The 12,579-nt window shown below is 44.1% G+C and overlaps 1 protein-coding gene across 5 annotated transcripts in view; it reads right to left on the reverse strand.

Moving 5' to 3' along the window:
• wls (Wnt ligand secretion mediator) overlaps positions 1–12,579 on the reverse strand; it is an 87,851-nt gene that overhangs the window by 11,965 nt on the left and 63,307 nt on the right. For 2 of the 5 annotated variants that reach the window (XM_085982761.1, XM_085982759.1), the window contains 5 exons: positions 12,424–12,498; positions 11,939–12,036; positions 9,130–9,193; positions 5,265–5,408; positions 1,064–1,147 (listed from right to left, as the gene is read on the reverse strand). In XM_085982761.1, the coding sequence (XP_085838887.1) occupies positions 1,064–1,147; positions 5,265–5,408; positions 9,130–9,193; positions 11,939–12,036; positions 12,424–12,498 (465 nt within the window). The remainder of the gene's footprint in view (positions 1–1,063; positions 1,148–5,264; positions 5,409–9,129; positions 9,194–11,938; positions 12,037–12,423; positions 12,499–12,579) is intronic. The other 3 variants (XM_085982762.1, XM_085982760.1, XM_085982763.1) reach the window with 2 other exon arrangements.

Here is a 12,579-nt window from a genome sequence, read left to right on the forward strand (position 1 = left end):
TGTCCTGTCTGTATCTTCCTCCGCTTCAAATGTTTATCTACACTTCTCTTAACAGATGTAAAGGTCTCGGTAGCAAAGCATTATGTTCCAACAACTCTCTGAATAAAGACATTTCTCCATAATTCTCTCCTCACTCTCAGTGACAATGTTAAATTGATGAGCCCTTGTTCCTGACCAGAGGAAATAGCTTTCCCTTGCTCCCTCAAAATTTTAAACACCCTTCATAATTTAAAAAATCTCTATTAACTCTACTCGGAGTCTTCTCTGCTCCAGTGGAAATAATCCAAGTATTTCAGGTTTCTTGCTTTAACTACAGTTCTTCAGCCCTGGTAAAATCCTGTAGAGAGTTGAGAGACTCTGTGCCAAAAGCTGCTATAACCAGTTCCAGTTTCCACTCAGGATTCATCCAATGTAGCCCGCACTGCGATCATTACGTACAGGCTAACCTTGAAAATTGGCAAAAGTTGACAACAGCCCCCAAAAGGTGACAACTCAGCACCACTCACTCTCTTCCCCCAGCAGTCAGGTAAAGGGGGGGGGGGAAGAAAGAGTTCTCCAGGCGCAATCAGGGGAGGGGAAAATCAAGGACAAGGGAGGCCCAAGGTTTCCTTGTGGGGCCAGTAGGAGCACTCCTGTTCCATGAGGAAACTTGTATTTTTTTTTAAATTTTAAGCTTACCTGCCTGGGCCTCTACTAGCCCTCGATCCAGCTTCAGGCAGTTTTGGCTCAGTGGGGAAGCCAATCAAGTCTCAGGTTGAAATCGCAGATCGGGCCCCGATGATGTCATCAGAGCCCAACCTGCATATTTAAAGAGGCTTGGGACAGGTGTCCTTGCTGCCCGTGATTTAATATTGCAGGTGGTCAGATCCGGGTAGGAAAGGAGTGAGCAAGTCCCCCACTCCATTTTAACTGCCGCCCCACATGGTTTCCGCCACTCGGTCCAAATGCTGACACTGTATAAGATGTGCATGCTGTCTTCATTTACTCAACATTAAGTGTTAGAAATCCACAACAGGTCAGACAGTATCTGAAAAACAGGTTAACTTTATGGGTTACTGTTTACCTGACTTATAATGAAGAATATGATAGTCATGGCTGCACAGGTCAGTGTAACAAGCATCAGGAACTTGAACCGAAAGATCAGCCCCTGAAAAAAAGAGACAATAGTCAGCAAAATCCCTAAAGCTATCATAAACTGATGATATGCTAGCTGACCTTGTAAATGGTTTCCTCTCTTCAGGTATGCTCTCCCTCCCTTTCATAACTGCAGCTATCACCACCACCCCCCCTCAAAAAAACCATTCTCGACCAGCGTTCCTGCTAAGCTGCACAGCCGTCTGGGGGTCCTGCACAGGCTGCTCACCAGGACAAACCATGCAGGCGCGAAAATTTGAATGGGCCGCAGCCACTTAAAGGGACTGCACACCAAAAAAAAAGGAAACGTTGCTCTCGACCCTTTTGCCCACCTCCAACCTTCCTTTCCTGTCCAAAGTCCTTGCATACGGTTTGTCAAGTCCATGCCCATTGCTCCTGCAACTTCCTGTTTGAATCTCTCCAATCAGGTTTCTGCTCTTCCCACAGCACTGAAATGGCCCTAATCAAAGTCACTGACGTTCTCTGTAACTATGACCATGGTGCATTATTCTTCCTTTGTCCTCTCTGCAGCCCTCAACATGCTAAGCACACCACCCTCCTCCAATGCCTCTCCTCCATTATTCAGCTCAGTGGGACTTCCCTCCCTCAGTTTTAGTCTTACCTACCCAAAGCATAGCCAGAGCATCTCCAGCAATAGCTTCTCTTCCCGCCCCTGCACTGTTACCTCCAGAGTCACTCAAGGATCCATCCTAGTCCCACCTCCTCATCGACATGCTGCCCCTTGGCAACATCATAAGAAATAAGAGCAGGAGTCGGCCATACGGCCCCTCGAGCCTGCTCCGCCATTCAATAAGATCAGGGCTGATCATCGACCTCAACTCCACTTTCCCACCCAATCTGCATATCTCTTGATTCCCCTAGAGTCCAAAAATCTCTCTATCTCAGCCTTGAATATACTCAGATTCAGCATTCACAGCCCTCTGGGGCAGAGAATTCCAAAGATTCACAACCCTCTGAGTGGAGAAATTCCTCCTCATCTCAGTCTTAAATGGCCTACCCCTTATCCTGAGACTATGCTCCCTAGATTTAGACACTCCAACAAGGGGAAACCTCTCAGTATCTACCCTGTCTATCCCCTTCAGAATCTTGTATGTTTCAACGAGATCACCCCTCAATCTTCTAAACCCCAGAGAGTATAGGCCTATTCTACACAATCTCTCATCATAGGACAGCCCCCTCATCCCAGGAATCAATCTAGTCAACCTTTGTTGCACCGTCTCCAAGGCAAGTATATCTTTCCTTTAGATAAGGAGACCAAAACTGTGCACAGTACTCCAGGTGTGGTCTCACCAAGACCCTGTAAAATTGTAGCAAAACTTCCTTACTCTTCTACTCCAACCCCCTTGCAATAAAGGCCAACATGCCATTTGCCTTCTTTATTGCTTGCTGTACCTGCATGCTAACTTTGTGTGTTTCTTGCACGAGGACACCTATATCTCTCTGAACACCAACATTTAAAAGGTTTGGAATCAACTTCCACATGTACGCCGACGACATCCAGCTCTATCTCTCTACCACTCCACTGCTTGTCGACTCCAGTCTTGGCGAGCCAGCTTTTTCCAGCTAATCAATTGGAAGGCCACAGCTATAGTCTTCAGCCCCACCACAAACTCCATATCCTCGCCACTGATTCCATCCCTTTCCCCTTCCCCATTTTCAACCTTGGTATCCTATTCAAACCCGAGCTGAGCTTTCAAAGCCACATCCTCTCCAACACGAAGACTACTTACTTCCACCTTAAAAAACTAAGCCCGCCTTCCTCAGTTGATCTGTCACGGAAGCCTTATCCAGGTCTTTGTCACCCCAAAATTCAACTAAAGCTCTCATCCCATCCACCACTCTCTATAAACTTCACTTCATCCAGAAATCTGCTGCCCATATCCTAGCCAGCACCAGTCCCCCATTGCTAATTCTCAGCTTTTCATTTAAATCCTTTCATGGCATTTCCCTTGCCTACATCTAACCTCCTGCAGCTGTACAAACACCCATCTCTCAGTTTCTCTGATTCTGGTCTCTTGTGCATCACCGCCTTCCTTCACCTCACCATTGGCAGCTGTGCCTTCAGCCATTGAGGGCTTATGCTTTCAAATTCCCTCCCTAAAACCCCCTGTCTCCCCACCCCACCCCACTCCCCTCCTTAAAAGCCACCTCTTTGACCAAACCTTTGATCACCATTCCCCATATCTCCTTCTTTGGCTTGACACCCATTTTTTGACAACATCCTAGTGAGGCACTTTGGGACATTTTTCTACATTAAAGGCCCTATACAAGTTGTTGCTGTTGTTGGGGTTTAATCCTCATGGCTCAGCTCTGTATGGCCTCCAGTGTCTGAATGTCTGCCTTGTGTCTTTGTGACCAGAAATGAACAGAGTAATTAAGGTATGGCCTGACCAGAGCACTCTACAGTTTCATCATGATTTCCTGTGATTTGTACTATTTCACCTATATAGCTCAACATTTGATTGGCTTTGTGGATGGCTGTTCTGCATTGATTGGACATTTTAAGCACTGAATCGCCCAAGGCTCTTAAAAAGGATGTCCATTTTTCCCCCTGCTATGGAGTACAAACATGTCTTAGGTGGTAGTCAATGGAACTGAATATTGGGCAGCACATGCGATGCTGCCCGTCTTGCACTTCCGCAAAAGATGAATTTTTGCCCCCATATATGTAAATAGAGAAACATGTATCTCAGATAGTCCTCACCTGCAAGCTAGGTGGTGCTGTGTTCCATAGTGCCACCCACCTGAGGGCTGTGAAAAATCTGGTCACTCACACAACACTGTCTCTGGTCTATCCTCCCTCCTCACTGCCACCAGCACCTACCCCACCTCAAACGTATTGCCTCCCCCCCACCCCCGTCACAATTCATCATCTCTTCCCCCCCCCCCCCTCCTGTTTCACTGCTGTCTCCCAACACTTGTCGGCTCCTTTCGACCCATCAGAATTTTCAGAATGCTTCTACATATTTTAAAGTGCAAAGTGAGCTCTCAGATGTGTTGATTGTGTACAGGGCTGAAAATTACAAATTTAGAATTGTACACGCTTATTCTAAATGTTGCCCCCATTCACTATCACTCTACCACTCCAACTGGTGGTACATTTCAAGAGTGGTTGGTTATGGGGTCATTAGCCGCTGGAAAATTTTGGATTTTTAATGTTAAAAATGGTGCATTCTGCTTATCTTTTATAACTTTTCTAGATTTTTAATTTAAAAAATAATTTCACCAAAGCTACCTCAGTCAGTCAGTCTTCCTCTTCCCCCTCCCAGTTCACAGAAACACTCCTGTACAACCCCTCAATGTAAGCTGGCACTCTTCATCCCTTCCCCCCAGTTTAAGCAGGTACTCTTCGCTCTCCTCAACCCCTCGCAGTTCAAGCCGCCACTTTTCTGCCTCCCTCCCCCATGGTTTATGCGGGCGCTCTTCTTCCTCCTCCCACTTCACTTCGAGCCGGTGTTCTTCTCAACTACATGCGCTCGCCCGCCCCTTTGGGTGATTAAAAAGGCATATGGGATCGGAGGTTTTATAAAATGAGGCTAGAGTACAAATAGAAAAGTAGTAATACTAAACCTACAATAATCATTGATTTGGCTACAGTTAGAAGATTGTGTCCAGTTTTGGGCATCCTACTTTAGGAAAGATGTCAAGGCCATGGAAGGGGTGCAGAACAGATTTACTAAGATACTTGTGATGAGACGCTTTATAATTATTATATGGAGAGGAGAAATGGGTTGTTTTCACTAGAACAGAGGAGATCTGATAGAAATATTTGAAAGTATGAGGGGTTTTGATGAGGTAAATTATTGGAAAAACTATTTTCATTGGTCAATTACTTGAGGACATAAGTTTAAGATCACCAAAAAAAAGAACTTTTTTTTTTTTAAAACAGAGAACTGTGAAGATATGGAATACCTGACTAGATACAGTGGTGGAAGCTGAATTCATCACAGCTTTTAAAAGAGAAGTGGATAAATATTTGAAAAAGAAAAACTTAAAAGGGTATGGGGAATGGGACTAATGGATAGCTCAGAGTTCATGCAAACATAATGGGTCAGTCTGTTTGTGTGCTGTAAAATCCTACATTGCATTTAGTCTATCCTCCGTTGTACCTCGTAGTGTAGTCTCCTTGCTTTGGACATGGCTGGGAGAGAGCATCGTTTGCCGCTTATATTTCGGAAGACCTGGAACACCATGAAGCACAGAAAGAAGAAATACAGACAGGCGCAGATACCTGCGACTATGATAAAGGCCATCTAGATGTGCAGCGGTCAAGGTAAACACTGAATTAGTAGTTTAAATTGCTCTTGGAGATGGTCTCCCCAACAGAAAATAACATTGTCCATTAATCCTGTCAAATAGACAGCAAATAAAAGGAATACCAAAGCCACGTATTAAACACAGGTAGGCCTTTATGCCCTCCCCTCTCTAAATTGTGGTGATTCAGGCTGGGATATAATCTCAAATAATGGCAGCCCGCATAGCTACTCTTCAGCATCAGCACCGCGTCCAGGGCCGACCCCACCCTCACCCAAGCCCTCTCCTCACTGGATAGTGATCCAAAATGGCTGATTTTTACCCTGGTGCTGAGGCCAAGTATACCATCCCTAGTCTTGCCCGCCCACCCCTCCTTGGCCAAGATCAGCTAAAGCAGTACCCTGGTACCCTCTAGTCTGTATGGGTCAGACCATGCTGAACAGTGAGTTAGCAACGGAGCCATTGGGAACCTAGTGCCACTAGTCATCTTTCACATGCAAGAACATTTAAAAATGTATTTTAATAAATTGCCACATCAGTGATTAAACAGTATGTTAGTAATTTATGTACAGACAAGAAGGAAAAACTGCAAATTTTGGAAATCTAAATGAACAGAAAAGGCTGTAAATACACAGCAGCGTCATACACTGTGAAAGAATAAATGGGAGCACACTCATTAGACCTGGGTCTAAACCTGGAAAATTTACTTATCTTTTTTCTGTGCATGCACCGACAAACTTGGTGTGTATTTCCCAATTTTCCATCTTTGTTTGTAAGTTTTGTATATTGTTTATAGAAATGTGTGTGTGGGTGTGGGTGCGGATAAGGGACAAGTATTTTCCTTCCTAGCCTGAGGATACAGAAGCAAACATTACCATCTCTAACCTCAAATGCTGTCCTGGTTCAGATTAAGTTATTGAGCACAGGCCAGGGACTGAACATCCTGTTCTGGTTGGTCAGTTCCAGACCATCTACTACACTTACCCACTAAGCCATTAAAGAAGCAGGCTAATTGAATGGTAGGACTAGAAAAAAGTTAAACAAAACACATTCTGTAAGATGATGGAAAGTTTAGTTTTACAAAGCTTTAAAACAGGAAAGCTTTTTTAAAAAAATTAAATAAAAGGGTGTTAAAGACATTTTCTGCTAATCTTTCTCCTCCCTTCTAAGAGGGGTTGACTCCTTGCTGAGGTATGGCTCCATGGGCACTGAACATCTTCTGGTAACTTTGCTCAAGTTCCTATTAAATCAGAAATGAGCCTAGACAGCAAATTGTCAATAGAGGGTTCAATTGTGGAGATCACCACAAGAGAGCATGATCCTATTCTCACCTGATGTCCACAAGTGCACTCTTTCCAGAGAGGTTACTGGATAACAATCAAGAGCAGAAACCTCAGCTGATTTTTCCACCTCCCTAGCCCAGGGTCAGAGGCCGATTGTACTGACCCTGCCGCAACGCTAGCTTAGGTCAGCGAACTCAACACAGACACAGGAATCAAACCTGAAATCTTCTGATCTATGCAGTTCAGCTAAATATTGCTTTGAGCAACTGAGCTATCAAGGGAGTTAAAGCCCAAGAATTTATTTATTTATATCTTTAGCTCTCCAGAATTTAATTTATTAGCTCATCAGCATAGTGGTTCTGGAACTCTTTTAGCATTAGACAGATATGGTAACAAGCCCATTGTTTCTGTTCCTACACGGTGTGCTGTGAGAGTAAGAGGGTCAGACTTGCAAGAGGGAGGAGGAGGAAGGAAGGCACAGAGGGCAGCTCCCAGTGCTGGCACTTGTCCAAACCTGCAGGCTCTTCACAAAACCAGAAACAACATTCTTTAAAGCTTTAATAAGACAGTGATCGCTGCACTAGAATTAGACAATAAGTGAAACTTTGCCGGTGCAGTGAAAAACACTTTAAAAAGCAATTCTATCAACAAATCTTGCAAACCAGTCGCTGCAGATGAATCAATAAGGAAATGAAGGCACTGGAGATTTTGCACAGGCTAAAGACAAATTACAGTGGAACGCCCAATTGAAATATTTACTAAGCATTTGGAATTAGATTTCAGCAGTCTAGACACATTTAACCCCATAGGGTGTACTGCAGATGATTTTTTCCCCCTTTTTTTCTTTGTTCAAAGAATACTGCTAAACATTCTGTAGCCTTGTACAACCCCCAGTGTTTCCCCTTCTTGTGAAGGGGCCGACTGCTTCGGAGGCTTAGCTTCATACTAGTGTCTCTTTGATACCCTATCAAGCGGCCATCCCTCATGTGCGAGTGTTGGCAGGAAATGTGATTGAGGAGTGTTACTGCCGAGCCCAATCCTGTCCTAACTGACTTTCACAGACATGTCCCAACAGGAGTCACTGGATAGCAATCAGGTACTGGCATCTAGATTATTTTCCCCTCCATAACCAATTTAAGCTAACTTTGTAGTAGACTATAGCTAATTCAGCACAAACCAGGAATCAAACTTTGGGCCTTCTGGCTCTGTAGGGTTCAGTAGCATGTTGGTCACTTCATATATCAAATGAGTCATGATTTGTTGCAAAAATTCTCTGAATAATCCTCGAAATTCAAAAGATGCAACAAAAAAAAAATCTAGATTCAAAAGATCTGACCTACCAAAATTAAATACTTTTTCCCCAGTGTCCCATGGGGGAGGGAAAAATAAATCAGGCAAAGTTCCTGCTCCTGATTACTATTCAGAGATCCCTGGCAGAAAATGCACTTGCACATGCAAGCCAGGATTCCATTCAGTTCGGATACACCCATGACACATGAAGAATGGCTACTTGGGGTTAGAGTGCTGGATAACTGTGGAACCATAATCCAGCATTGAGTCAGCAGCTTCTGCAGAGGGGGGAGAGAGAAATCAAAAGGTAAATAGCTCAAATTTTCTTCTAGCAATCAAGTGCATTGGTCAAAGTGCTACAACAAATGAAATTTTGCAATTAATTGCTTTAGGGCTGAGCTGAAATTGACTCTTCGCAGTGAATCATTCTGGGAGATGTCCAGAGAATATTGCCTGCGTTCAAAGGAACTGGAATTAATCACAGCAGCTTATCTCTGCTGCGCACAAGAGAGGCAGAGACACCAGTTTAAAGCATATCCTTCCAAATGTTTTAAATAGCAAATGCATACAGCTGAAACTCCAGCTCAGTGGCTTAGGAAGTGAGGAGGTGCACTTTAATTAAGCATTTAGCTCAGTACTGTGAAATAAACAAGTGGTGCTGCTATTTTCTGAGACACTTCTGAGACTGACCTGAAGTGCTTTTCACCAGCATCTCCAGAAGCAGCTGCATCATAAACAACGCAGTTGGCGGCAGAGATCACCACCATTACTAGTTTTAGACTCGATGATCAGTCGCAATACATAGGCCAGCAACATAGTTAAAGTTCCATTACTGGCTTATACAGGCCTTCCCAGCCGATCACAGATCCAGTGATCAGCAATGGAGATTTCTTCCCCTGCCCTAGATCATGGGCACGGAGACTAATTGTAACACCCCTACCATTACCCCATGTGAAATCAGCTTAGTATGGACGGAGGAATCAAACTCGGTACCTTTCTGGGCAGCGCACTTATCTGCTGAGGCAGCACACTGGCCTACATATTAATATTTTACACACATTTTGCTATTAATCATAAATGACTTCCATTTCCTGCCATGCAGAGGAGATAAATTTGTTAATATAAAGAAATCCACAATAAAGGATACAGCCAATTCCGTGCCGACATCAGTGGCCCAAATACTGTAGAATGGGTTGGTCAGTTGTACACCCCTGTAAGAGGATTTAAAAAAAATGCAAGGCAAGTTTTGCAAGGAAAAAAAACTTTTCACTCAAAACACGACCAATATACTTAAATTAAAAAGAAAGCGACCTGTAGGCATCCTTCACATTGCATGGTTTTAATATGCTGCTTGGGTGAAAAATTATTATTTTTTATTTTTTATTTTTTTTAAAAAGGTGCTTTTACTCCACCATTCCCCAGTTGAGGAGAGAGGAATTTGATTCCTAGCCTGTGCCAATGTTGCTCTTCAGCAAGTCATTGACACACTGCATTTATACCACAAAACGGCCAGCGACAGCCCCGGTTCTGGTGGCACACGGTAATGAAGACTGGGCTAGTGTCTCCAATTGCATAGAGACCCAGCTTGGCCCATGCTGGTTTCCCTGTGCTGCCAGCACACACACAGTGCTCACAGCACAAGGAAACCAACAACTGAGATGGGTCTCCGTGCCACTGAATGCTCTTACCCACCACGTTTTCTGGCTATCTTCACCTTGCTGGCCAGTACAGATCTTCTCCAACACTGGGGAAGGTTGATGTGCAGCAATTGTGATTTTTTTTAAACAAGTGTCTTCTTGCAGCAGTTTCTCTTGTTACCACTGGTGCTTGAAATGTACTGGAAAAATGAAGCAGATCACAGAACCAGTAGTAACGTGCCAAAGTGGAGTGCGAGAAGGCCCAACTCATCAATAACTGCCTCTTTAACGATGAAAGTCAGGAAAATTTACAATTCATGGAGTGATTTACCACATGGATCAGCACAAGGCACTTCATTCTATTAACTCTGTCCAAGCAAAATAGATAGGTGAAGTCAAGCGTAGGTCCCTTACAGTCAGATTCAGGGGAAATTTATAATGGGAAACAAGGAAATGGCTGACCAATTAAATACATACTTTGGTTCTGTCTTCACAAAGGAGGACACAAATAACCTCCCAGAGATGCCGGGGAACATAGGGTCTGATGAAAGGGAGGAACTGAAAGAAATCAGTATTTGTAGGAAAATGGTGTTAGGAAAATTGATGGGACTGAAGGCCGATAAATCCCCAGGGCCTGATGGTCTACATCCCAGGGTACTTAAGGAAGTGGCCCTAGAGATAGTAGATGCATTGCTGGTCATCTTCCAGAACTCGATAGACCCTGGAACGGTACCCATGGATTGGAGGGTAGCTAATGTTACCCCACTATTCAAAAAAGGTGGTAGGGAAAAAGCGGGGAATTATAGACCGGTAAGCCTGACATCGGTAGTGGGGAAAAGGCTAGAGTCTATTATAAAAGATGTAATAGCAGAGCACTTGGAAAGCAGTGACAGGATCGGACAAAGTCAACATGGATTTACAAAAGGTAAATCATGCTTGACTAATCTACTGGAATTTTTTGAGGATGTAACTGGTAAAATAGATAAGGGAGAATCAGTGGATGTGGTGTATTTGGACTTTCAGAAGGCTTTCGATAAGGTCCCGCATAAGAGATTAGCGTGCAAAATTAAGGCACATGGGATTGGGGGCAAGGTATTGACTTGGATAGAGAACTGGTTGGCGGATAGAAAGCAGAGAGTTGGAATAAACGGGTCGTTTTCCGAGTGGCAGGCAGTGACTAGTGGGGTACCGCAAGGATCGGTCCTAGGACCCCAGCTGTTCACAATATATATTAATGATCTGGACGAGGGAATTGGATGTAATATCTCCAAATTTGCAGACGACACAAAGCTGGGTGGGAGGGTAAGCTGTGAGGAGGATGTCGTGAAACTCCAGTACGATTTGGACAGGTTGGGTGATTGGGCAGAAACATGGCAAATGCACTATAATGTGGATAAATGTGAGGTTATCCACTTTGGTGGCAAAAACAGGAAGGCAGATTATTATTTGAATGGCAATAGATTGGGAGAAGGGGAAGTGCAAAGAGACCTGGGTGTTATTGTGCACCAGTCGCTGAAGGTAAGCATGCAGGTGCAGTAGGCGGTTAAGAAGGCAAATGGTATGTTGGCCTTTGTATCAAGAGGGTTCGAGTACAGGAACAAGGATGTCTTGCTACAGTTGTACAGGGCCTTGGTGAGGCCGCACCTTGAGTATTGTGCGCAGTTTTGGTCACCTTACCTGAGGAAGGACGTTCTTGCCATGGAGGGAGTGCAGCGAAGATTCACCAGGCTGATACCTGGGATGGCAGGAATGACGTATGAGGAGAGATTGTGTCGATTGGGCTTATACTCACTGGAGTTTAGAAGATTGAGAGGGGATCTCATCGAAACCTATAAAATTCTGTCAGGTCTGGACAGACAAGATGCAGGAAGGATGTTTCGGATGGCCGGGGAGTCCAGAACCAGGGGTCATAGTCTAAGGATAAGGGGTAAGCCATTTAGGACTGAAATGAGGAGGAATTTCTTCACCCAGAGAGTGGTGAACCTGTGGAATTCTCTGCCACAGAGGACGGTGGAGGCCAGTTCATTAAATATATTCAAGAAAGAGTTGGATATATTTCTTGAGGCTAAAGGGATCAAGGGATATGAGGAGAAGGCAGGGACAGCGTACTGAATTGAATGATCAGCCATGATCTCATTGAATGGCGGAGCAGGCTCGTGGGGCCGAATGGCCTACTCCTGCTCCTATCTTCTATGTTTCTATGTTTCTATACAGGTTCTAAGTGAAACCTCGCTTCAGGAGATGAGTCATAGAATTGGTGTCAGTGACTGGATTAAGATTAACCTGAATCTTTCCCCGAAATGTGCAACAAGCCTTTACCTCTCACATAGGTCAAAAATAAAGAGGCAGAAGGAACCAAAACCAATCGGCACAATCTGCTTCAGGTAAACGGACAGTCGATTCCTTTCATTCTGGTCCTAGGGACAGAAACACGATGCAATGATATTACACATGCACAAGATATTAACAGAAGTTAATCCAACTGGTGAAGAGAAATGCAGACTTTTAAACAATAAAAACAACTTTCCCAATGGCCCAGCGTAGCATTGGGTCACATAGACCAAAAGATCTCAGAGTTGATTCCCAATCTGTGCTGAGTTATCTAAACTCTGCTGGGGCAATAACTATGCTGTTCCAATTAACCTAGGGTTAGAGAGATTCTTTTTTTTTTTTTTTTATATAAAAGTCAGCCATGGATTCTGATCACTCCCTATCCAAGATCCTTCTTGGGAAGTATAAATGTTTGCATACTTGTAATGTTCCCATTGACAAATGGCCTCTTAATGCTTGTGGTCAAGACTTACCCCTGAGAATAACTTGGGCTGGGTACCGGAGGGCTGGTGATGCCTACAGAACTGTACCTTAACACGAGTTAGGTCCTTCAAAAGAGAAGGGGAGAAAATTCACTATTACTTTGCAGTTAGTCTCCAGCCCCATAAACCCTCCCTACTGCTACCACA

This window comes from Somniosus microcephalus, chromosome 3, assembly GCF_052327205.1.
Source record: "Somniosus microcephalus isolate GS21.2 chromosome 3, FLI_Smic_1.0, whole genome shotgun sequence".
Classification (NCBI taxonomy): Eukaryota; Metazoa; Chordata; class Chondrichthyes; order Squaliformes; family Somniosidae; genus Somniosus; species Somniosus microcephalus.